At 46.8% G+C, this 27,344-nt stretch overlaps 1 protein-coding gene across 1 annotated transcript in view; it reads right to left on the bottom strand.

Moving 5' to 3' along the window:
* The window catches only part of GAS2L1 (growth arrest specific 2 like 1), a 41,638-nt gene extending 25,550 nt beyond the window's left edge, over positions 1 to 16,088 (bottom strand). Inside the window, exons 1-2 of the mRNA XM_088143184.1 lie at positions 15,704 to 16,088; positions 9,819 to 10,490 (exon numbers count right to left, since the gene is read on the bottom strand). Coding sequence (XP_087999310.1) covers positions 9,819 to 10,469 — 651 coding nt within the window. The 5' untranslated portion in view covers positions 10,470 to 10,490; positions 15,704 to 16,088. The remainder of the gene's footprint in view (positions 1 to 9,818; positions 10,491 to 15,703) is intronic.
* Positions 16,089 to 27,344: the final 11,256 nt, after the last annotated feature.

Here is a 27,344-nt window from a genome sequence, read left to right as displayed (position 1 = left end):
CTCACTGGCCCTCTGACTTCTGCAATCGATGAGAAACAGCAGAAACCCCCAGGGTTGGGATAATCTGAGTCGGGATGTGCCATCCAGACCAAACAGCCCCCCCATTTCTTCGTCGCCATCTTCAGTGTGAGTTTCCCCACACTGGAGGTGCCGTCCAGATGTGCTGGACTACAATCCCCATCAGAGGAGGAGAAACCGAAACAAACCCTCATTTTCTGGGCTGCATATGAGCTCTGCGGGTGGGAAGTTAATCCCAGGAAGAAGCCTTCTGAGCATAAACAGAGTACTTCTCTCCCCAGGGTGGGCATCACGACCTCTGGACTGCAGGTAGGAAATGGGCCGCATCTATTTTTTTTTTAAAATAATAATAGTAACAACTACGAGTAAATCTATCCATATTGTCTTCTTTATCCAAGGGCTCAGGGTTGACCATGCAATGTTACCTGTTTTTATTCTTAGCTGTAAGGTGGGCTTGGCTGAGAAATAACCCAGCCAATTCCACATGGATCTGAACTCCAGGCTCTTGGTATAATTGGTTAATTATCTCTTTATTTCACCCTTCACCCAAGGAATTAACACTTTCCTCATTCTCTCTTTAATCTTTCAAGGAGCACGTGAGAACGATGATTGGATTAGCGCTCGTCCTGCGGTCTGCAAAATCTACCCACACTTCATACGGGGAGCAAATCCAAGCTTCGCAACCAGAAGCATCTCCAGGGATGCTGCAGCCACCATCGTGACTTTTTTGACTCTCCCCGGAGACCTGGGGAGCAAGTGCATTCACACCACACGTTAAGCCACCACGGTTTGATTTACACTTAGTTAAAACGTTTGTAGCTTGGCACGTTGCCGGCATGCAAACTACAGTATTCGGTTTGGTTAGCAAACCCCCCAAATGACTTAATCCAGAACCAGGTTAGGGATGCTGCAGGAACATGGCCAGCCCAGTGTGTATTTGGGATGTGAAAATAGAAATAATACAGATACAGTCCAGAATCCATATGGAAGTGACAAACCTTAATTTGTTTCTTTGCAGTGTAGGAAAATATCCCAAAGAACAGACTGCAAAAATAGGTTTATTTATGGGGATGAAGGATCATTATCCACCGGGCTTTGATCAAGGTTTAGCAAAGAAATCAGACCTGGTTAGGGAATGCAGGGTGGCACCCTCCGCTAAAACCCAACCGGATTAAGAGGGAACAAATTGTATAATCCAGCTAAAGGAAACAGCTGCAACTAATCCATAACCAAGCCCTGCAACGTGTAATTTAAACATCAGCAGCTCCTCCGCCAGACCGTGCTTCCTTCGGCCTCCCTTCCTCCATGTCAAATCTGGGACTGTAAGCTCCTGGGAGCAGAGACCTGTTCCGAGGCACTCCACAAACTGGCCTTCTGTTCAGCTGGAGAAATCCAGAACTGGGTCAAGAGCCCCGAGAGCAGAAAGCGATGAAAAGCAGAACAAAGCGTGCCTCCCCCGAAAACCAGAGAAAGGAGCCACGGAGTTTCTGGCTGCGAGGCTTTGGCTGGGGGAAAGTTGGCCTGTTGACCAGAACTGGAATACAACAAGGTTCTCTTATCCAGGATACACCGGAGAGAACAGAGGCTCTAGTATGTCTGAAGAGTAGAGGGTCTTTTTTTTCCTCTTCTCTTCTTGCTCTTGGCACTCGGTCCCTCCCCCCCCGACACGCATGCACACACACGGGCGTGCATACACACACACACACACACACACACATGCACACACACTCCTGAGCCACGCTGGCAGGAAAGACGGTCTCTCTTTGAATGCCAAGGGGGAAAAAACTTGCAAAGATCTGCGCAGAAGGCAGGCACACCTCTACATCTGCACACTTCACCCAAACCCAAAGGTTTACACTATGGTATTCTAAATTCTGGGGCGGTTGCCAGCCTTCCGGACTCACGATGCCAAAAATAAGTGACAAGAAGTGGGCAGTGCCACGATCTTGTTTCTTGGAATAAATGAAGTGGAGCGGAAGGGAGAGCTGAACTCCTGTGAGCTGAAGCCCAGCACACCTGGAATCGGCCAGGATGGGAAAGACGGGCTAGAGGAACCCAGAATTTATTTGCATTTTTTTTTAAGCAGCCCAGCGCAACCAGGATTCCAGGAGAAACAAACCAGGAATCTTGGTTGAGGAGAAGCCGTAAGCAAATCACAGAGGGGAGTACCAAGGCTTTCCTTCACCCTCTTTGGGGCAGGAGGACCTCAGGGAAAGCAGATTCAGAAGCACACCGGGATGGGGAGCAGGCCACCTTTTCGGAAGACCCCACTGATCTCCCCACTGAAAAAAGAAAGATAACCAGAATTTCCAAAGCAGACAGATCCCTTCCCTAGTTGCCCACTTGGAAGGTTCTTCCATTTTTTCCCTGTTTTTAAGATGTGAAAACCAAGATGGGTGCCCTTGACGTCATCCAACTTTGTGCCATGGGGTCCACCACCCACAAAGGACACCGATCAAACACTTGGTGGCACGCCGGGACACACAGTTGTAACGTTGCCAAAAAAGGCTGGACACCAGTTCCCTAGAGCAGGGTTCCTCAACCTTGGTGACTTGAAGATATGTAGACTACAACTCCCAGAATTCCCCAGCCAGCATGGCTGGCTGGGGAATTCTGGGAGTTGAAGTCCACGCATCTTCAAGTCGCTGAGGTTGAAAAACCCTGGGCTAGAGGGCTTGTCCCCCGCACTTCTGACCACTTTATATGTCTTACTTCGTTTGCACCAGACCGAGCTCTGGAAAGCGTTGACTCAAAAGTTGGAGAATAAGTTTATTTACACTCGGTTGCCTAGAAGAGAGACACATTCCGAGGCAGATGAATGAACAGCGAGCAAAATTGTCCTGCAGCCCCAACTCGAAGCAAGCGCCAAGCCCTAACCGGCGGAGGGATTGTTCAGACCAGCTGATGTGGAAAAAGTCCTCTGGAACTCAAGCACGGCTTTCGAATGCCTCTTGCATCATTCCAGCCCTCCTTCTTTCAAATAAAAGCAGGTTTCTAGCCCTCATGGACATAAAGACAAGCTTCCCCCCCCCAAAAAAAAATGAGTAAAACCATCAAAGGCAGAGAGAGACTTTTGCAACATTTCTAAGACCCCATCAGGTCCTCAGGAGCATCCCCAATTTTTGGCCACCACATCTGTGGTCAGGAAATATCCTGTCTGAACTCAGAAAATAGAAATCCATATTCCTTTTTTTTTTTTTTTTGCACCATCCTGCTTTTTCTAGTACAGAAAAGTTCATAGAGGTATGATAATGTTCATGCATTTTAGGCAAGGTTCACACAGCATGTTAAGCTAGGCCAGTGTTTCTCAGCCTTGGCAACTTGAAGTTCTGTGGACTTCAACTCCCAGAATTCCCCAGCCAGCCATGCTGGCTGGGGAATTCTGGGAGTTGAAGTCCACAGAACTTCAAGTTGCCAAGGTTGAGAAACACTGGCCTAGATCCACCATTCAAGGTTATATTAAAACAAAAACTGTGTGCACATAACACATCTATTTGTGCTCAGTCCAGCCAAAGACAGACTGACAGATACTATAATCAAAAAGCACATAGGGATATTCTTAAAAGGATTCCCTTTATTGAAATTAATGGAATTAGCTGAGATGGCAAAACTTACTGTTTTGCTCCAGGACAGGGCCCTGTCCAGCTTTGTCTCTAATTGGAAACCACTCCTAGACTTTTTGCTCGATACTTTAAAAAATCCAATTTCAACTTTGGGATTTGCTGTTTGACGTTACACTTATAGAAATACCTTGCACAAATGGTGTGCCTTACTCCAACCGATTAATTTTTTGGAATCCTTCTGAATATTAGATTCCAAACGACGTTCTACTATGTACATTTTTAGATTTTAGAGGAAGAGGCAAATCTATTCTTCATCGATACCCGACCAAGGAAAGTCGGAAGCTACTCTTTTTTGTGTGTGTCTCCCCCCCTTTTTCCTCCCCCCCTTTCCCCCTTTTTTCTTGGTTTTTCTGTATTTTAACGTTTGTGGAAAACTTAATAAAATTTCCAAAAAAAAAAAAAAGGATTCCCTTTAAATGAAAATACCACCACCTCCATCTATGGATGTTTGCCAGCTTTGCCCAGCGAGTGTGCCACACCTTGGGGCGAGTTTCCACTGGCAAAGTAAAAAAAAGCTGAGAACACCACACCTAAAAATAAAGACAGCAATTTACTCAGGACCGGCGGGGAAAAAAGAGACGTCGACTGACTCACAGCCTTCTATCAAACTCCGTGTGCCACAATGCTTGCTCACTTAGGAAGGGCTGACATAATCGGTATATGCACCAAGGTGGAAAGATTTGACGTTACCCACAGCGGATGGTAAAGATGATGGCACTTGTTGAGATGGCCAAAGTGACACCTTTGATCCGAGAAAAGGCATTAACTAAGTTTGATGTGGACTAGAAACTTACAGACTTTTTGCGTGCAACAGAAAAACATGAACTTATGATAGATGGTTTTGATGATGAGAAAAAAATAGATTATACAAAAAATGAAAGTCATGCTGTAACCATAAAGCTGGGGAATTCTGGGAGTTGAAGTCCACACATCTGAAAGTCGTCAAGGTTGAGAAACACTGCATTAAAGTATTTAAGGAAAAGTTTCATTGGAAGCAGGTAGTACTTAAAATGTTGTTACTTGCTTTTTGCTTAGAGTTGTGTAAATCCATTTACCATGGTTTGTAAACCACAGTTTACAACTTGGTGTTGATCTCCTGAAGCCCAGACGATCCGACAACTCAGTACGGATATCAAACCTGGGCTACTTCTATTCCAAGAAATCCATAAAAACCATAATTTGTGGCTTAGTAGCTACGCAAATTCGACCAATCATGGCTTACTCATCCAACCAGTCTTTGAAGCTGGGTAGCATACAAGGTGTTGTATGAACCACACTCGAGCAAATCATGGCTTAAGGCTACGAACAAACCCGCCCTGGTTGAAATGCATTAATTAGCACCCAAACCAAAGACGTCTCTCCCGACAGGCAATTTAAACCAAAGAAGGAACGCCGTTGTGTAAATTTCCTACGCACAACATTTCTTCAATTTGTTGTGAGAATGTCCTGAGTGTTGAGGTTTGGTGCTCATGTTCTGTCCTCCCTGTATGATCATTCTTCAGAGATGGAGGAACATTTGTCCACATCAAGAATTCTCTGCTATTCCAGTCTCAAAATTATTGGCGAAATTAATTACAATATGTTATATTCAATCAAAAATCCAAATTTCAAATAAACAAAATTAATTACAATATATTATATTAATATAATATAAATATTATATTATTTATAATATAAATGATTAACTATCCTTGCTGAGGTGTTCAGAGAGGACCTTGGAAAGGATTACAAAAATGTCCTCTTGGAGATGAAAACAGCAGCCCAACTTTCCAGGGTCACGAATGACTTGTCTTAAAATAGCAGCCTCCATGAAAACCCAAGGGAAGTTAACCCAAATACATACCTAATATAGCCTCAATAAATATTGATCTTTCAGTCAAACACGCAGGGCAATATCCAGAATAAACAAGAAGACTTTTCTATGCTGTAGAAGATTTGGATCATGTCCAGAAAGGACAAGTAGGCAAAGTACAGGTGTGACCAAAAGGGTGCAGAGGGAAAAGGTGGATTAAAAAAAGTCTGGCTTTATGTTGACGTGAGCTTTGGTTCATTGATTCACATGGCTAAAGAACAAAGTCCTTTGACAGCCCGCTAGTTGTGTTTTGGCTGGTGGATCTCACATAAAACTTTATAACTAAGAAGTTAGGGGTGAGTTTGCCTCCCAATTCTTTTTCCTTTAATGGTGCATTTTTTATACTGAGCCGACAAGCAGGGGTTACCTCCGGGGAGATTGACAGCGGACGATCACAGTAACGTGCTTTAGAAGACCGAATGGATGAAGGCCATTGTCACGAAACCAATTCCAGAATGAATGTGGGCTTAAGGACGCTTCTCAAAGAAACCCAGAACGTCAGAAATTGCTAAATATCAGACCCAGCTGTTACTCCATCAAGCCCACAACCGATTCTTCTAGACCAGTGTTGTTCAAACTTGGCAACGTTAAGACGTGCGGACTTCAACTCCCACAATTCCCCAGCCAGCCTGCTGCTGCTGGCTGGGGAATTGTGGGAGTTGAAGTCCGCACGTCTTAACGTTGCCAAGTTTGAACAACACTGGTCTAGACTTTCCTGGCCTTGGACCCTCCAGATGTGAATTACAATTCCTCACCCCCAGCATGACCTTGGACCATCAGTGTTATTCTTCCCCAGACATATACCAGTTTTCTTCTTTTTCTCCAAGAAACGTAACCTAGCATGCTCCACTGTAGGTGCACAACAATCCTGTAAGGTAGGTGCATTGCGTGAATGGCATGGAAACTTAAACCAATCTCTCCGGCCCCAACCTGCCACTGGAATAGATATATCACATTAGCTTCATACCTGCAGCAAACTGATTTCTCCAACTTGAGTACCCTATAGGCATATGGACTTCATCTCCCAGAATTCCTTGCTTAGTTGAGCATTCTGGGTTCCGGTTGAGAATTCTGGGAAATGAAGCTTATGCATCTAGGGCAGCAATATCCAAAGTGGGGCGCATGCATTTCAGGGGACGCACAAGATGATCCTTTGGGAGGCAGGAAGACAGTATTAGAATGTCTATTAGTATTTATTTCGTGTCTAAAAAATTAGAAATAAATTAAACTATACTCATATTTAATATACAAAATATATAAAATATATAATATATAAAATATATATAAAATAATATATAAATATTTATTTATATATATATATGTAATATTTATATAAATATTTATATATTATTTTATATATATTTTATATATTTATATATATATATATATATATAATATTTATATATAAATATGTAAAATATATATAAAATAATACATAAAATATATAAGTTTGGGGTATGCTGAGACCATAAACACAGCATATTAGAAGAGTAGTACATACATGTATTTTATAAGTAAATAAACATATATTGGATGCAGACGCTGACCACAAAAAGAACACCCCTAGTTGTCATCTACCGCTAATAGCTCAAACCGTTCAAATGCATTATTAATAAGCTACAGGCCATACTGGACAATTACCCCGCACTTTTTCAGGGCCTGGGTGACAGGCCCACGCTTGCTTACAGAAAACCACCCAACCTGAAGCAGATTCTCACAAGCAGCAAGAACCAACAGGACATGGGGACCAGACCCTGCAACAAACCGAGATGCCTACTCTGCCCACACATCTACACCAACAGCTTCATCACAAGCCCCAACAAGCCCATACAAGATCAGAGGGGCCTTCACATGCTCCTTCACTCATGTGATACATGCCACCCTCTTCCAGCAAGGTCCCTCTGGATTCTACGTAGGACAACCGGGACAAATTTTCTGCAAACAAATAATGGACACGTGTTGGACCCCAGGACTCAGAACAAGGACAAAGTAGTACCAGAGCAGCTAAACCTCCCAGCAAACTCCATGGCAAACCTCAAAGCGATGGTCTTGGAAAAGTGGGAATTTAACAGCACCCTCGAGCGAGAAATCGCCGAACCACATTCTGAACATTGAAAGGTTTCAGGAAATCTTGGAAGATCTCCACCAACCCAATGAGTTTTTAACACATTACTGATAAGATACTTGCAATCTATCTCACATGGGGATCTGCATACAACCTGTCTTCCCCTCCTTTCCCACCCATCCACCCATCACTTCCCCCAATTTAAATCCTCCATCGGTCCAGCCACCCTGGGCTTCTGATGAAGTGAGCCTCAGCTCATGAACGCTTCTGCCTTTTAATACAATGTATTGGTTGAAAAAGGTGCTACCAGCTTTCTTCAGGTTTTGGGGGTTTTTTTTGCTATCATGGACTAACACGGATCTCCTCCTACAAAGTTTCCTGGTCAGGATCCATGTTCAAAAACGTTTCGAGATCCCTGGTCTAGAAGTTGGGGAAAGAGATTAAGAAGTCTGCGGATCTGATAAAAGGCTGTGAAGACGAGGCAAGAGAAGGAAGGCAAAATAAAGACACATCCAGGACAATGAAACGTTGACTGGATCAAATATTTAAGGAGCTTTGAAACCACAACCTGAAGAGCATTTCCCAGAACAATTAAGGGTCTAAACTACATAAAAGCTAGGTCTGGTATTGTCTTATTCTCACATTCCCACCTCCCATCATCTCCAGCAAGCCAGGGAGCTGGGAATGTGAGCATAGGACAATACCAGACCTAGCTTTTATGTAGTTTAGACCCTTACTTGTTGTGGGAAATGCTCTTCAAGTTGTGGTTTCAAAGCTCCTTAAATAAATTAAACCAAAGGAGGTGGCATTTGTAGCCAACAACTTCCGGAGAGCTACTATTGCCCAAATCTTGGTCTTCTCTGAGTGATGTGCGGGTCTCCAGAGTTGATTCTCTGTTTCCTTCCCACCCAGCTACCCTGTCCCTTCTGGTTCCTATTAAGGTAGCCAGAGGCATATCAACAACCTTCCAAAACTTGTAATCATATCAGCAAGTTTGACCCAGATCCCAAGAACAGCATCAATGGAAAAGAGAAAGCCAAGAGGAACACAGGAGTTCAGGAGATGGATGTAAAACTTAAAAAACCCAGCCAACCAACCAAGACACCTTTGGAGCAACGGGGGGCCCACCCTGCAGGACCAAGTGAATTAGGCCAGAGGATTTAGTGTGTGGTACAAACATTGGAAACCAGTTAACTAACCCAGTTAAATCTAACTGACCCAGTTAATCTAACCCAGTTAAAACTGAGAGTATGGGATTTGGCTGGGGAATTCTGGGAATTGAAGTCCACACAACTTAAAGTTGCCAAGGCTGAGAAACACAGAGTTAAACTAATCCATCATCACCATCAACCGGGTTGTGAGAACTGCCTTCTAGAGAGTTATCTGGTTCCTTCCAGTTCCAAGGCAAAGGCAAAACCCAGAAGAACCCCATGGAAAATGGGCACCCTACTTGTTGACATTTTAGCTTTTATTGCCCCAGGCCCAACCACATGGGGGAAGCAGGAACTGGTAAGGCCTTCCACAAGTCTGCCCATGGTGACACCAACCTCAGTTGCTCCTTTCCCGATTTTTCCTTTAGGACAGTGTTATCCAAACTTGGCCACTTTAAGATGAGTGGACTTCAACTCCCAGAATTCCCCAGCCAGCCATGCTGTCTGGGGAATTCTGAGAGTTGAAGTCCACTCATCTTAAAGAGGCCAAGTTTGGACAACACTGCTTTAGGAAAAAAAAAAAGAGAATGACTATCACCCCACAGGGCAGGACCAGAACTAATAGTTTTAATGCCTTGTGATGTTTTGAACACTTTGATCCCAGCAAATTCCAATTCCAAGCAGAGTTTGGAAGATCTTGTGGAAACATCTTAAACGTTTCTCAACCTGGGACCATTCCACTCCCAGAATCTCCACAAGTCCTTAGTAGGGACTTGTGGGAGTCCTAATTCCATCAGGAGGACACCAAATGGAGGAAAGTTAGTCATCTCCTCTTAGCTACATTCAGGAGCGTACATTCTCAGCTACGTTCTCTTTTAAAATAGAGAAAAGGAAGAGAACCAGCTTGGCTTGGAATGGCCCAGGTTCAAACCCATGAAGCTCACGGAGTGCTTTGGGGCCTGTGGCTATTGCTCAGCCCAGCCTTGAAGACTTCATGTGAATGGCAAAGGAAGCTCTAAATGCTGTCTTGAAGAGTTGAAGGAAAGGCGGAGATGCAACCATATTCAATAAATTAAACAAAAAGGGCCAGCTGAAGGCAAGAAACTCACCAGTTCATCCAGGTTCTTGAGGTCACACAAGGTTATCCTCTGCGTTTTGTTCAGGTAAATGGGAGACTTGGGCCCCAAATCTTGGATCGCCTGCTCTGTCTTCAGCTCTCCACAGACCACCTGGTCCCTCATTTCCTCCTCGATCTCTTCCTCCATCTGGATGAGCATGGGGGCCAGCATCCCAAACTTGGAGCCCTTCCTGGCCACCTCCAGCAGACAAAGGACGAAGTTCTTCTCATTCTTCTTCAACACCAAGTCGTTAGTTTCAAACATCAGGACATCTTGGATGCCCAGCTCCTGACGGCACCACTGGATGAAGTTGGAGATGTTATCCCTAGCGATGAAAGAGCCAGGGACCACGTTCTTTGCTTGGAAAATCACCTCTTTCTGGGGGATCCTCATGCGAGAAGCAGCCTCCGGGTTCGACTGTTGGAACTCCAGAGCTATACGGTTGACGTTGTTGGCATGCTGGCAGAGGTCATACCCCGTCTCCAGGACGTCCATGAAGTTCTCCACCTGGACATCAAGATCGTAAAGGGTGTTCAGCCACTCCGCCAGGTCCTCCTTCATAGCGTAGAGATACTCCTCACTGGAGCGAAATGGACGGATGCTCTTGGAAGCGGCCGACTGGATGTTACTGGGGTCAGCCATTGTTCAGACTTGGAATGGTCACTGTTGGGGCAAAGAGGTAGGGAGATATCAGGTATTTTAAAGGCAGCAAAGGAAAACCTTATTCCTTTACAACAGAGCCGAGGACTTTGTATGGTATTCATGAGAATAAGAAATATTGGAAGAAAAACCTCATCGGTACTGTTGCCGAGAAAACTGCGTGGACACGTCCGTGATGTCATCAGGGGCTGAGTTCTCTCTAAAAAGGAGATTTTACTTTCCATTCTGAGATTTTTATTTAACTGCTTCCATTTTTTTTTTTTTTAAAACCCTCTGGTATATTGACACTTTTGTAAACAAATCAGAGGTTAAATCTCCGTGTGAAAAAAGAGAGTCCCTTGGAGCGCCCAATTCACGGCTTTTTCCATACAAAATGACCCTTAAATGAATTCAAGGTCACTAAAACAGAAGTCGCAAAGTTGTGCCCTTCCATCTATTGTTCTGGGTGTGGGCCTTATTACAGCAATAATCACAGCCACGACAGCCTCATGGCGCAGGGGGAAAATGACTTCTTTTCACGTTACACAAATATTAACCGACCAATTCATCTAAATGAACAGGGAACAAGAGAAACAGGACAGGGCTGAAAGGAAAAGGGGAACAAATGGAAATGGTTGTGATAAACCTCATAAAGCCAAAAAATCGATCTGATCGCATGAAAAGTCCTCTCCCTAAGTGGGGGGGAAAACAGCTGATTTAAATGCTGAAAATAACAGGCCTCCCAACTAAAATTCCATCATTTTCCTCTATTGATCCTGTGGCTGATTTAGCACAGTAACCAGCCCATTCTTATAACATATGTAACTCGGTTACTGAATCAATCCATTTTTTATATTCTGTGCACTAAACCTGTGTTTCTCAACCTTGACAACTTTAAGATAGGTGGATTTCAACTCCCAGAATTCCCCAGCCAGCATGCTGGCTGGGGAATTCTGGGAGTTGAAGTCCACCTATGGTGGCTGGAGAATTCTGGGAGTTGAAGTCCACACCTCTTAAAGTTGCCAAGGTTGAGAAACACTCCTCTAAACTTAGAGCTGATAGAAACCGGTTATTGTTCACTGAAGCCGCTCATCTTAGATTTATTTGACATAGCCTTGATGTCCAAACCTGCTTAGTTCCAGGCACATGAGATCAGGATTACAGCCAGAATTGAGAGCAACGATTACGCGGACGGCCTGCACACAGACACTCCCACATCTCTACGTCCTTTTCCGTTCAGTTTTCCATCTGTACCCCGTTTTTCTTTTCGAATAGCACAATAATGCACACAGAGAGGAGACGGCCCAAGGGCTCTTTAAAAACTTTTAAAAACCTCTTTTAAAAAAAACAACTTTTTTAAAAAAAAGTATAGACAAAGAGCTCCAGTTAAAACAAATCTTTTTTTTTAAACCAGCAGGACCAGGCGATCTTCCTAAAGCCCATCCAGATCCAGGATCCGTCTATAAAGCTGGTGGTTGGGTCTGGGGCAAACTGGGGCAGGGTTTCCATGGAGGTCCAGGGGAATTTTCTTGCTGCGGGAGCAGCCATCCAGCTGGCTGGACACAGGCAACATTGCTCGTTGCTCGCCTAGGGGATGACTCACCCTCGTGTATTCAGCCGAGGATTTGCTAAGCTGCCGTTGCCATTGTGTCTTGGAAGGAGAGGGGGACCAAGGGCTGGTTTGTACTGGATCTCACAATTCGTGCCAGCTCTGTACTGGCAGAGCCCCTGCCTGGAAATTGGGTCACGCATAAACCCGGCTTCATTTAAGACGAACCTCAAGGGTTCAGCACAACAGTCCCAGGCTATGCCACATCAACCCTTCGAGGTAGGCCAATGAACAGACACCGCAGGGATTCCAGGAACACCCTTGACTCTCGAAGGGTAGAAAAACACAATTTGGAAAGCCTCTCTCTGCCCCGTCTTATTCTACACAAAATCAAGGTGGGGTTATGTTGAGTTTCCGTCTCACTCGTTCTTCATTCTTTTCTTAACGGCTGGTTCGTTCCTTCTCCAAAGACATCTCCACTTTCCTTCAGATGCTGCCGTCGCAAAAGCCAGCGTGGATCTGTGCCCTTGCAGAGTGCCCTCCAGTAATCAGAATTAGACTCCCCGTATCTGGGCTCTGTGACTGAATGACTGACTCCCTTTATTTATCTTTAAGGATGGCACGTCTGGGCAAGCCTCGTCTATCTTGCTACAGGAATCAATTCCTTGCATGAATAAATTCAGGAAGAGTCTGGTAGCACCTTCCTCAAGTAACAAATGGTATTAAAAGGCTGCAGCTTGCAAAAGCATACACCTGCTAATAAAATTTGTTACTTGGAAAAGGTGCTACCAGACGTCTGATATGTTGCCAGCCAACATCCACACAAATAAACAAATGCTATGCCCAAGACTGCTTTATAATTTCTCAAACATTTTACCCCCCAAAAGAGGCTTCTGTTTTTCTACTTTATGTCCTGGAGTGCTTGAGAATTTCTTTCAAGTTTCTCTTTGAGCTGACTTAATTGGTGGAGGTCTCAAGAGGGGCTACTGTTGGTGGGTAAATTTTCTACCCCTCTTGCTTGCCCTCCAAAGCCTCCCCAGCCACTCCTGAAAAAGCACCTCAGATGAGGCCCTTTCTGAGGTTTCCATTTGGGACTAAATGGAAGGTGGGATGCCAGAGAGGTTGCGGAGCAGTGGAATAAGGATTTCCTGTTACCCATAGTTCCATCTGTCTGCAGCCTCCCTGGCTGATCCTACTTCCCCGTCTGAAAAACCCTCCTGGAAATTCTCATCTGATATCCTTCCTTAGGACTGAATGGAAGAGTAGGAAGCCAGGGAGGTTGCTGGCCGCTGGAGAGAAGATTCCCTGTGCCAGATCTTAAACTATGATGATGATGATGATGTATAGACCACCTGACTCCCAGCGATCTTCCCATCTCTTTGCAGCCTCCCTGGCTGACCAGATGACTGAAAAAGACCCCTGGGATGAGTGTCTTTTCTTTTTGATCTCTTCCCCTGGGGTTGAATGAAACAGTGGGCAGCCAAGGAGGCTGCTTGCTGGCCAATGGAGAGAGGATTCCTGGTTCCAGATCCCCCCATCCCTCTACAGCCTCCCTGGCTGCCCAAACATCCCAATCAGGATAAGCCTCCTGAGAGGAATTTGCTCTTGACGTTCTTCTCTTGGGACGGCATAGACACTCACACACACCCTGGACCAACCGTCTCATAAACAACTGAGCACCAGGATCTCACACTCCCCCCAGGAGAATTCCATCCAAATCCTTTTCCTGTGTGAAAGCAATTTTAAAAACAAAAGCTCTTTTATCTAATTAAAACGAGACCTGGTAGGGAAAAAAAAGGCAAAGAATTTTAGGGCAGGGCACTAGAGAACCTATGAAGACCTAAGGAAAGGCTTGTCTGTCAGGTCGAATCCAGGTCCATTTGCAGCTGATTCTGGTTTCCAACTTAGGGCCAGTCCCTTGGAAGCAATCCGATCCTATCGTTTCTCCCAGATTTTGGAAGTTCCAATTAGTGCTAATAGGTGGGAGCATCTAGGCTGATCTCAAAAACCTGAGAGATGAACCGGGTTAGTCCTTGGATGGGAGACCACCAGGAAACGCCAAGACTGTAGGCTAGACCGGGAAAAAAGAAGATGCAACCATGGCTTGGTGTAGAGAGTAAGGAAGATGGCCTTGGTGGAGATACGCAGGAATACCTAGTCCAAAGGGGCTGAAGCATTTTTTAAGTCCACAACAGCCAGATAACATTTGGAAGTGGCTCGGACAGACAGACACTGCCCTAATTCACTGGTGCGTAAAAAGGAGGAGCCACAGCACAACGAATCCTGTAGCCAATCTCAGTAAAAGTAATTTTAGCCTTCTTGTGGAGCTGATTTTCTGGTGTGGTCTACCTCATAGGGCTGGCATCAAGGAAACGATCTAGACACGTCCAGAAGGTCACCAGGAGTTGAGTTTCACTTGAAGGGGATGATTTGTGAAGGTCATCAAAACATCTCCAGTCCTTCATCCTCAAGCCACGATGGCTTCTGAGCATCCTAGCAGCCTGTTTGACCTTCGTCCCCATGTCAGTGTTAGCCCTCCCGGGCGTCTCCCGCCTTGGCTACAGGGTTAACGCAGCTGCTGGGGCTCCCCTTGTACAGAGGCGTTGGGAAGCTGAGAGACCAGCTAAGGAGGGTGTCTGGAAGATCATTCAGTTTCAACCCCCACCAGCCCCCATCAAAGAGAAAAGAATGGGGGGGGAGGGGAGAGGAGGGAAGGGCCTAAGTTTCAGAAATGTGGGCAGGAAAGGGTTAATGCCCCTTTCCCACAACCCAGGAAAGCTAATCGCTGCCATCAAGTGAAGTGAAACCAAAGATCCAGAGAAGGAAGGTGAGGCAGATGGAAGGCGGAGGGGGGTGGGGGGATTCCCACTTCGATTATTTATTTATTGCAATCCGAACACCGCCCAGCTCCAACGGCCTCTGGACCCATCCGATTCCCACCTTTTCCGCTCAACTGGGTGCGATCCCGGTTCAGCCCCCCACCCCACCCCACCCCACGCCAGCATCCGATCCGCCGCCCGGGCAGTCCAACCGCTGCACGCAGCGCAGGATGACTCAGGGAGGCCTGTGCGAATGGGGGGGGCAATGCCCGCCCAGGGCCAGCCCCGGCCCGCCACTCCAGAGCCCACTCGCTCGGCCCAAGGGGCCAGACACCCTTTGGGGCGGCGGGGGTGGGGGGGGCGCCGGGACAGGCGGCCAGACAGACCGACGCCCAGCAGCTGGTTGCTGCGCGCGATCTCGCGGGCGGCCTGTATGAATGAAGTGCCGTCTTCGGGCGAAAACAGCGCCGCAGCGGGAGGAGCGTCCGCGGGGCTGGGACTCCCGTGCCCATGTTCCCCGGCTTTCCCGTGCACAGAGCTGCAGCTTCTCTCCTCCCACTCCCCCCGCCCCAAAACACACCCAGAGCCGGACGGCGCCGCAGGGCAGCCCGCTCTTCCAGACCACCCGCCCGCACCCCGGCTCGGTCGCCGGGCACCCGCGACGCTCGGGGAGCCAGCGCGCCCACCTTGAAGCCGCGCGCCAGGCCGAGGCGGGAGGCAGGGAGGGAGGGAGGGAGGGGGCGGGCCCGCGGGGCGCCCCTTCCCACACGCAAGTCGCCGCGGGGCGGAAGGCGCGGGAGGGGGCTCGCCCTCCGGCCCGAAAGCTGCGCCGCAACGGACGGGCGCGCGCGGGGAGCGGCCCGACTCACCTGGACGCCCATCACGGTCGGGGCGCTCCGGCGGCTCAGGGCAGGCGGGGCGCCGCTCGCGGGGTCCGCCTCGCCCCTCATTCCCGGCTTCCCGGCCGCGCGAAGTCCGGCGGATCGACCCCGCCGGTCCGGCGAGGGCGCCCGGGCATTGCGCCCGGCGCCGCCTCCCACGTGCGGGGCTGCCCTCCTCCGCCGGGCTCCTGGCGCTTGCGGGCGTCGCTGGCCGAGCGCGGCGGAGACCCGAGGGCCGCTCGGCGGGGAGAGCGAGCCTGCCCGGGGCCGGGATGCTCCCTCCGGAGCGCAGAGCGAGCGGCCGGGGTGGACGGAAGGGCGCCGGAGAGGGGCTGGCTCCGCCCGCCCGCCCGCCCGCCCGCCGAGGCTCCGAGTCACTGCCTGGGGATCCCGCGGCTCCAGCAGAAGGAAGAGGTGGAGCCGCTGTCCGCCCGGGAGAAGGCGGCGAGGAGGAGGAGGAGCAGCAGCAGCAGCCGCCGCGCGGCTAGCGCCTCTGCGCCCCGCGCCCCGAGGGCGGCTCGGCTGCTGCGCCCGGGCGGCCGCCGCCGGGGCTCCGCGCCTCCATAGCAGCGAGCGGGCGAGCGAGCGAGCGGGGTCGGGGGGGTCCAGCGCGAAGCGGAGCCACTCCGCCTCTGCCGCCCCGCTGCCGGCGCCTCGATCTCATCCGGATCAAGAGCGGAGCCCGCCCCTCTTCCTTCGGGTCAGCGCTGCGCTTCTCCGGCCGGGAGGGGGGAGGGGGGAGGGCGGCGGCGGGGCTGGGGCGAGACGGCCCTGGGCCGCGGGGGGGGGGGCGGTCGGAATTGCGCAATGCGGGCAGGCGGGGCGCGGCGAGGCGCTCGGCACGCGCTCAGAGGCCACGCGGGCCTGATGGATGGGCTCCTAGACCCCTCCACTTCTTAGCTCTGCTGTTGAATTGTAGACTCCACCCCCCCGCCCCGAATCTGGAGTCCTTCCCTTTACAGTACATTTCTTTTAAATATTCCCAACTTCTAAGGTGGGGAAGCAGATCCTTTCCATACTATGCGAAAATCGCTCTGTGCAAGCTCAGAGACCCTTACAGTTCTTTGTGGGGATCAGATCTGGCTCAGACGATGCCACAATCCGGGAAGTTCTTTCCCCTCTTGCACTGAAGAAACTCAATCTCTGGCTTTACCCAACCTCAACCGGGGCTCACAGACCACCGTGGCTGTGTTCACACAACCGAGCATCCCTGGGTTATCCAGACTAGCGTACTGTGTGAATCCAGCTGGACGACGACAGCCCTGCGATTTGGGTTCAGGCCAGAACTACTGCTGCTGCTGCTGAAACAGAGGCCTGTTTCAGCCCTGCAGGGCCCTCAGCTACTTTTCGACTTTTCGGTTCCTCTTTAGATGGAGACTGCGAAGGAAAGCCCCTGCTTTGCACCGGCCCTGCGCGGGACACCCAAACAGAGGAAAACAGAAACCAGCCAGGGAGGGAGGGGGCCGAGAGCGTCTTCGTGGAAAGGAGGAAAAAACACATCCTCTTTTCTTTCCGCCCACTTGGGAACCAGCCCAGCGAGCCATAGAAAGCTATTGAACCGGAGTTATTGAAAGCAGGGGGTTTCAGACGCTGTTCTGCAAGAAGTGTGATTTGATTGCTGGTTTAGCGCATGGAAGTGGCTGCCCAACTCGGGCAATGTGACTCTAGGAGAAAGCGCTGAACCGAAAAGCAAAGGAAAAGAATCCCCGGCCATCAAAACCGACGAAAGCGATTCAACAGCGATCAGAATTAAAAGATGCTGGAGATCACCAGCTGGGTCTTTCGCCCGGATCCCTAAAAGGGAAAGAGGCAGGTCTGCATTGCCGTGATGCCAGGCTAATGGGCAAAATGTTCACTCCTGTGCAGCTGAGGTTTTCTCCCTAGAGCAGTGTTTCTCAACCTTGGCCGTTTGAAGATGTATGGACTTCATCTTCATGGCTGGCTGGGGAATTCTGGGAGATGAAGTCCATACATCTTCAAACGGCCAAGGTTGAGAAACACTGCCCTAGAGCTTGCCTCTGGATCCAGGGCCCTGGGAATGTTATCTTTAACTTAGCAGCTTCCGGGGTCTGAAAAAGTTGGAAAACTCCAGATTGAGAAGACCAGCATCTCTTTGCTGACCGTCTGGAAGTTTGCAGGATGCCTTTTTCAGGAGGGGGAATAACTCAATGCCCACCCTCCGTTCAGAAGGACCGCTAAATTCTGGACTTGGCCAAAGAGGCAGGACATCCTTTAGGCCCTGGTCATCTGCTGCCTGTCTGAGCGAGGCCGGGTTGGTTCAGCAAGCCCACGAGATGCCACTCGGAGGGGTGCAAGATTGCTGCAGCAGGCCCCACCCGTTTCTGGACTTTTTATTTTCTCATAGTTTGAGAATACTGCAGGATAAGGCAGTGAGGTCACAGAGGCTGGAACGTTCATTTCCTTTTGGAATAAAACTTTTTTTCCCTTTAAGACGCCAACAACTTTTGCAAAAGGCTCTAGGGAGGGTCTGGAAAGCATGGGCAGAGTTCGAGGGCTCCAGAAGGAGTGGATGGCTCCATCTGAGTCATGGACCTCCGTTCTTCACCCCTATAATACAAGGAGAGGACTAAAGGGTAGCTAAAATGACTTGATTTTCAATAAATCTGTCTAATAAAAGCAGGTGGCACCACCAGGCTAAACTTGTCTGACGACAAAAAGGCTAAACCGGGTTGGAATTGATCGGCACTTGGACAGGAGACCACCAGGAACTCCCATGTTTAGCCCTGCGAGGTAGGCCAGACAAGAAGCACAACAGTGAATACTAGCTCTATCTTTATTGTAAGGTTACAGCAACAGAAGCTTGGAAGACTGAAAGTTTTTCTCCCCTTTTCCTTTGACTCTCTGGAAAACTAGGGAGGGTCCCTTCTGAAACGCTTCCCACACCTCTTTCCCTTCTGTGGACCAAGACATCTTTTACATGTCCCGTCTGCAGCTCTCCCTCCTGTCTCCCAAGGTCCTTCCCACAGACCCTTACAGCCGTCACTAAAACCATGATAGGATTATAATTGCAGGCTAGAAATGATCAGCTATAAATAAATAAATGAATGAATTTAGAGGTAATACATAAACTGGAAAGTTTAAAAAAAAAGAATCGTGGAAGAAAGCAAACCACTTCTCTAATGCTGCCCAGAACATGACATGAATGCATATATTTAATATTTAAACATGTATGCACCATCTAGCTGGCCTTGCTCGTCTCGAAAAGCTCAGCAGGATAGGAACTGGTTAGTGGGTGGGTGGGAAGCAACCAGGAAACCCCAAAGCTGAGATTTAGCAATAGCAACCCTTCTGCGCTGTTGCCAGGCAAACAGGGTAATACAACAATTTAATATTTTAACATCCACGCAGTTATGTGTTGCACTTAGCTAACGTTTGTTGATTTTGAAAAACTGAGCAGGCGTCAGCATCCGGGGTGTGTGTGTGAGACCAAAAGTTTGGTGCAATGCAAGCCATACAACTGACATTCTTGCACCTGTCTTTGGAATGCAAATACAAGAGATGGGTTTGGGTCAAGACATCGCAATGCCCCTTCTATCGTTGCTGCATCCTGGCGTTTTGTACCAGATGCTCTATAAACAGGGTTGGACCAGGTGTGTCTGTGGAGGGAAGACCATGAGGAGATCCCAGGGCTGCAGACTAGAGTGGGAAAGGGAACAGTGCCAGGAGGAGTCCGTCAGTCATCGCTGCATTTTCTCCAGATATAATATTAATATGAATTACAATTTTCCCATGGATTTTAGCGTGATAATGGTTTTATACTTCAGGTCGGTAATTTTACTATTCTGTTATTCTAAATATTCATTTAATTGCCTTATTCAAAGAGCATCATGCCTTATTATATTAATGTTTATGACCCAAATTCTTAAACTTACCATTTTACCTGTATTGTTCAATGATTATATAGCTTGTTTTATTCTAGTCAATTTCTGTGCTGTGTGGGCTGCACTGATATTCAGCGAGTTAAATGTGACTCTTCCCCCAAAGATTTGTTCTGCTGGTCAAGGACCGAAATAAAATGACAGCAGAAGGAGGCAGCTTTAAGCCTCTTTTGTATTGCTGCCAATAAAATTATATAGACGTGTCCATGAAGTCACCAGAAGTTGATTTTGATTTAAAGGAAACTTTGCATATATTGTTTTATGGTTTATATCTTATTTACTTTCCTGAGTCTGTGCTCCCTGCCCCAAAAGGGACAAACAGTCATTTTTAATCTGTTGTCATAAAAAGCAAAGTTACCTTTCCCTTGATATATATTTACTTGATGCTGCAAAATGAACAGGTAGGCAGAATTTTTTTCACAAGATGCCACAAAAGCAGCAAAGAAGGGCCAAGGTCTGGACCAGAAAATTGGGCGAAAAAGATCTCCCCTTGCCAAAGAAAATAATAGCAAACCGTTTCCATATTGTTGCCCAGAAAAATGATGTGGACGTGTCCATTAAGTCATTAGGGTTAGAGCTGGAGGGCCTCTCTTGCTCTCTCTTTGCGTGTGCACGCACACACACCTCTGTACAAACAGGTGCATATATAAGGCCCTGGGCTGAAGATGATCTTAAAGAAAAAAATGAATAAATAAAATGGCACACATTTCTTTTCTTTTTTTTCAAATAACTTTATTAGAGTTGAAGATAAGAACAAGAAAAGCTTTGCTTTTTAGCATATTTTAATTCATTAATTAACATTTATCTCTTTTAATTAATGTTGGTTCTGTTTTTACTGTAAACCGCCCAGAGTCACTCCGTGGTGAGATGGGCGGTGACAAATTTGGAATATAAATTAAATAAATAAATAAATACGTAAATAACAAAAATTGACATTGAAGGTAACGCGTGAAAAAGAAAAGAAAGAACAAGGTCAAAGGTGAGAAAGAAAGACAGACAGACTTCCGACTTGCCTCACAACAGATATAAGTGACAATTTACACTAAACTCTTACTCTAAGTTGACAACATGTTCATTTTTTCTATCGTCCACTATTATTTCTAATCATCAACTCCTAGAATCATAGAGTTGGAGGGACCTTCTGGAGGTCTCCTAGTCCTCATACCATCCCGGACAAATGGTTGTCCAATCTTTTCTTGAAAATCTTGAAATCCATACACCATAATTTCATTTTTCCTATTTCACACAAAAAGTCCAAAAGCACCTTTCTAATGAGCCATTAGACGCTGAATTCCCTTTCTCTTGCACACGTGCCAGATGGCTGCATTTCCTCTCCCTGCGTGCACGGACATCACGCTCCATCCTAGAAGAAATACTAAATAATTGAAGGTGTTTGGACGCCTTTTTCTCCCCCATCACATGGGAGGGGGATGATAATGCAGATGCAACCTGTAATAGCAAAATAAGAGGAAAGGAAGAGCTTCTGCTGACTGCAGCATGACTTGATGGAAGACGGGAAGGATTTAAGCTAAGCCAAAGTTCCCTGAGAAATGGCATTTACTATTCCTGTGGCAGAAGCTACTGGCAAATGCCACCTTTCAAATTGTGTTTGGAGCAAGGAAAAACAACTGAATACTGAAAAGAGTCTCTAAATCAGAGTTTCTCAACCTCAGCAAGTTTAAGACGTGTGGACGTCAACTCCCAGAATTCCCCAGCCAGCATATGCTGGCTGGGGAATTCTGGGAGTTGACGTCCACACATTTTAAACTTGCCGAGGTTGAGAAACCTTGCTCTAAATGCTCTTCAACCCCACTGGGTCTCCATAGGGTGTGATTTCTTGCCATCAGCTTGTGACCAAGAGAGGTTTTCTGTTTTGAGAGCACTGGATCAGTTAGACATTTCCCACACTGAGATGTGGGAGCACGCTGTGCCTACAAAGGCCAATCTTGTGTGTCTCTGGTTTGTTGAGTTCCTGTTTCGCGTGTTGTATGAAGCCAAATATTGTGAGTTCTATCAGGTTGTGTCAAGCCAGTCAACTGGTTTTTTTTTAAAAGAATTATGGTTAAAGAAACCGTGAGAAGAAACCGAGGGGAACCAGCCTGCCTCTAAATCACAGTTCTCCTTTGGCCCTCTGATTGGCACCATATTACACAAGAAATATTTATCCTCTTTTCTTTCAATGCAATTCAGGGCATTTTATTTCATTCTTTTCTTTACTCCCAACCCACCGGTTGGCCCCTGTCAGTTAACAGCAGAACCAGGAAATAAGATGGGAGCCAGATAATAAAAAATAACAGAATAAAAATGCAAGCATCGTAAAGCTATCTAAAATCATAAACACCTCAGAATTCAGCATGAAAGCAACGAAGGAAAAGACAAGACAAAGAGAATGCAGGGTATAAGCCGGTAAAACAAATAAAACAGCCCAAAGGAAAGACAGGATAAATGTAAGTTATTAAGATGGTTCTTAAAACATAAGAAGATGTGGCTGTCTGGATTAACGGGGGGAGGTGGGGGGATCCGAGAGTATTGACTGAAAATGACCCAGTTGATTCTAATAAGGCTTCTTTATGGGCTGTGCTTTATATAAGTGTTTTGCTCCCTATTCTGCAGTTTATTCCAACGCAGTGCATTCAATCCATCTCCCTCCCTCCCTCCCTCCCTCCCTCCTTTCCTTCCTTCCTTCCTCTTTCACCCTTCCTTCCTTCCTTCTTCCTTTCTTCTTCCTTCCCCCTTCCTTCCTTCCTTCCTTCCTTCCTTCCTTCCTTCCTTCCTTCCTTCCTTCCTTCCTTCCTTCCTTCCTTCCTTCCTTCCTTCCTCCCTCCCTCCCTCCCTCCCTTCCTTCCTTCCTCCCTCCCTCCCTCCCTCCCTCCCTTTCTCTCGTTCCAATTATGCCTGGGTATTTGTCTCAGAAAAAGCTGGTATCAAACTCTTTGGCAGCCACCTAAAATGGAAAATTATTCCATTCCAACCATGATTCTCACAGAGTTGTCTTTAACAAGATTTATTGAACTAGAAAGGGCGGAGTTACAAGAATTCCAGTGTCTGAACTAGTTCTCCATTAGAATTAATATATCCCACAAGGTACCCGCAGGCAGAGACTTTCTGGTTCTCTAACAGCTTTTCTGGGATCCAGGAAGGGGATGACTCCGTTCACTAATGAGGGAGAACCTTGCAGTGATCTCCTTACATGATGGTTTCCTGAATCTTTATCCCTGTGGGATCCTGCTCTTAGCCTCCAGATAGGGCAATGGTGAAAACTGTATGGTCCACATTGCCAAAGGGGGGTCAGAACCTGCCTTCCCTGACATCAGTGTAATCCCCCAAAAGGTAGATATTTCAGATTACACTTTCCATAATCCCTGCCCTTGCCCCGTTTGACTGGCGTTTATGGAGATTGTCTTCCAAAATACCTGGAGCAATGGGAGACTTTTGCACCCCTGTTTGAAAACCATGAAAATAAATCTTGAGATCTTTGGGAAGAAAAAGATGTCATCTTCTAAAATGTCCTTTTCCATTTGCCATCTGTGCTTCCTCGGTATTTTTCATCTCGTTTTTTCTTTGCAGGCCAAAAATACAAAGGAAGGGAGAGAAGATAGAATAGCTGCACCATATTCTCTGATTTGGTAGCACTAAAAAAGTCTAATAAAGGGGGAAGGGAAGACACCACAACTAGGCAGCACAAACACACAAAAAGCAGCTGTTGTACTGAGGGTCTGTATTTCTTCTCCTGCATGTTTGAAATGGTTCCGTGATCAAAGAGAGTTGTACCAAAGAACAACGTCATAATTACAATTCTTGATCAAGAAACCACTACAAGACATACAAGAAGAAACACAGATATCTAGGGCCCTTTGAGAGCATAACTTTCTTTTACCACAGCGTATGCCTAGAGTGAGTGAACTGTGGATTAATTTTAAGCAGGGCTGCATTTGAAAGACTTTCTGCAAGGAATCAGTTCCAACTGCCAGCAGGAAAGATCTGATTCTCGCCGCAGCCCAGGGAAAGAGAAGGAAGGAATGAGAGAGCAATAGAGAGAAAAGCAAGTATCAGGGGGGAAATGGAAGGGGAGGGGGATATTCAGAGAGAGGAAAAAAGACAGTGATCTTAAAAAGAATGAGAGAAAAAAGGGGTCAGACAGAGACAGAAGGGCTCACCATACAAAGAATTGTACCCCTTAAGTCTCACCCAACCGGTCTATTCTCAGAATTGGCCCCTGAATGGATCCAGTTTGGAACCAGAAAAACCTCTAAGCCCCCTCTTGTATCCCAACCATCCCGGTGATCAAATAGATGTAAAAGGATTTTGCAAAACCACACAGAGTTACAGCTTCAGTCTCTCCTCCCTGGCTTGTCAGCAGCGAACAGGATCTGGTTTGTCAGCAGCTGAGTCATAATCTCATTGCAAAGTTTGAAAGTTGAAAACAAAAGCAGAGAGGATTAGCAGGACAAAGCTGGGGGCGGGGAGGGGGGGAGCCTAGATTCAAAGAAAGCCCAGATGCTAGGAAATAATTTGGCAGCGACATTTCTACAAAACCTGAAATGGTGAAAGCTGCATTTCCTAACCCAGCACTACAAGTCATGCCTGTAACTGATGGAGCTGCATCCATCTATGGGAACAGCAGAATGGAGTTTTCTCTTTTACAAATGCATTATTCTTAATGTTATCGTAGAAAGTGAAATATCTGTAGTCCTATTTGATACAAAGTCTACCAAACTATGGACTCTGAAGAAGCAGGGCAGAAAGAGTATTGACACTTTTGAACGTTGGGGTTGGAGAAGACTCCTGGGAATACTGTGGACAGCCAAGAAGACAAAGCAATGGATCATTGAACAAATCAACCCAGAGTTCTCACTTGAGGCACACATGGCCAGGCTCAAATTATCCTACTGTGGATGCATTATGTGACGACCCAGCTCTCTGGAGAAGTCCATAATGCTAGGAAAGGTGGAAGGAAAGAGAAGAGAACAACCAGCAGCAAGGGGGATGGACTCAGTTACAGTGGTGATGAATGCACTTTGGAAGACCTGAAGGAGCAGGTTGGGGACAGATCATCCTGGAAAAGGTCTATTGAAGTGATCACTAAGAGTCAATACCAACCAGTACCACTACCAATACCAGCCTGATAGCACATAATCAATCAGTTGATCAATGTAAAGAGCCAGCTCCTTTTGAGAAGTCCATCATGCTGGGAAATGTGGAAGGAAACAGAAGAAGAGGATAACCAGCAGCTAGGGGGATGGACTCATTTATAGTGGTGATAGGGGCATCGTCGGAAGACCTGAAGGAGCAGGTTAGGGGCAGATCATCCTGGAAAAAGCCTATCTATGTGGCTGCTGAGTCAACACTGCCTTGATGGTGCATAATAAATCAATCATCAGTATCACACTATATGGCGTTATGGGCTTTAAAAAAGATGATTGGCCTAACTTTGTTCTTACAGGTCCCAAATCTCCCTGTTCCTGACTAGTTACACTACAGCGACGTGGCTATGGCCTTCTTGGCTGAGCAATGGGCTTGTGATTCTTTCGCCAGCTGCAAGATGAATGGAAAAAGAGCGCAGAAGCATTGCAGGAAGCATTGAAGCAGCTCTACAACTAAATCCTGTGGAAATCGGTCCTCTTTCAGTGGTCAATGAGGGAGATACGGCCCCCAAGAGTCAACACAGTCACTTCTCCACATGCCCATGAAGAAATGTGCAAGAGCAGAAGGAGGTTCAGACTTTGTGCTAAGGCAAGGGTAGGCTAACTCCCATGTTCTGCAGGATAAGAACTTTTTTGCAGTGATCTCTGATTATCATTGTTGAAGACTGACAGCACCATTTTGTCCTAGCCAACCTTAGCTGATCTTCAAGCCATTTCAGACCAAGATCAGATCTTGTCAGGTTTTGGGTGGGAGATCACCAGGAATCTTATATCTCTAGACTAGAGTGAGAAGTGGAAAAACTTCCAGGAAGAAGACAAATCATGATGTGTCTGTGAAGTCACCAAAAACTAAGCTTGAATTGAAGGAATCTTTTTAAGCCCTAAAGTAGGCATATTTAAGAAAAATGAAAGATCAGCCTCAAAGCTATCTCAGATAACTCAGCCCTGACCTCCTTTGCCGCATGACCATTGCAATTTTCAGCCATACGAAAAGTATTCAGTGAACCAAAGTTGCTCATCCCTACCCTAAGTCACGGTTTGGCTAACAATGATTTGTTGAACAAACAATAGTCTGGCTTCACACAACTCATTAAATGATTTGGATCTGGTGGTTTGAATCGCCTCTAGCACAATACGTTTTAATGTATTTAAATTTGTTGGCTGTTATTTGCAGCTTTTCATTGTGTGCACCATCCTGAATCTCATGTTGAGTGGGTGGCCGTATACATTGAATAAATAAATATGTATATATATAAAAAAAGAAAAACCCACAGCAAGAATAATTGGATAGACCCAGAGGTGTGATGGTCTCCATTCACAAGGGGGGTTCAGTAGAGGTCCAACAATATTAGGGATGCTTTGATTTGGACTTGATGAACTCAAGGGTCTTTCCATAACTGTGACTGAGCCCTGCTTGCAGAAAGACATGTCTGAGCAGATGCTCAGCTAAGCCCAGACTGAAATCCACAGCTCTGGGGTGTTTCTTTTGTTCTGATCTCCCCCTGATGACATGCTACAGCACTTCCGGTTCAGCATCTGGAAACTGCTTGCCCCTCTTATTCAAGGAAGCCCCTTGTTTGCTGCCGCACATCTGGCAATGAGAACGTTTACTGTGGTTTGTTATATTTCAAAGGAGAGGAAGAGCGGCTAGGGAAGAGCAGTAGCTTACGAAATGCTGCCATCTGCTGCAGAGATGTGTCTTCTCTATGTGGAACAGTCTGTCCCGTCCTGATGACCTTGAGAAAGTCATCGAAAGTTGTCCTTCCAGGTCTTGGTGGTCGAGCCCCTGTAGAATACGCTGTTTATCCTAGACCGTTTGCCTTCTGGAGGCATAGGGTCTTTGCTTTCCTTCTATTGCTCCTACTTTTTAAAGATGTCAGCTGCCTAGATTGGTGTATAGCTGGACAACCTCTAAACTGTAATAAATTAACATGAAAGTCCATATACTGGCTCCTTCTTTGTGTGAACAGGAAGGTAAAACAAGTGTTATTATTTGATTTTTATCCCACCTCTGTGTGTGTGTGTGTGTGTGTGTGTGTGTGTGTTTCAACCTTGGCAACATGAAGATGGGGACTGCAACTCCCAGAATTCCCCAGCCAGCATGGTGACTGGGGAATTCTGGGAGTTGAAGTCCACACAACTTAACAGTTGCCAAAGTTGAGAAACACTGTTCTGAACCTTCTCTAATTGCCAGGATCCTTCTGGACATGAACCCAGAATTGCACACCGACTGCAGCGTGGTCTCACCCGTGCAGATTGGGGGGAATAAGGACTTAATGCCTCTTTGATGCAATGGTTCTTCTAACACAGCCCGGCATTGCATTAGCAGTTAGCGGTCGTAAGTCAGCACAGAGTGGCCTGTTCAGGGGCCAAATGATACAATTCAGGGGATTCGTTGCTCTGGGGCAGTGTTTCTCAACCTTGGCCACTTCAACATGTCTGGACTTCAATTCCCAGAATTCCCCAGCCAGCCATGCTGGCTAGGGAATTCTGGGAGTTGAGGTCCTGACATCTGCAAGTTATCTGCTCTGGGGAACTCTGCTCTGGGGAAGGCATCAACGCTGTGCCTTCTATCCCTGCATCCCC

This window comes from Python bivittatus, unplaced genomic scaffold, assembly GCF_059951505.1.
Source record: "Python bivittatus isolate LINGU-HERP-01145 unplaced genomic scaffold, Pbiv_v1 ctg000280_np1212, whole genome shotgun sequence".
Taxonomy (NCBI): Eukaryota; Metazoa; Chordata; class Lepidosauria; order Squamata; family Pythonidae; genus Python; species Python bivittatus.
The sequence above is the reverse complement of the archived record's forward strand: the minus strand, read 5'-3'. Positions and strand labels throughout refer to the sequence as shown.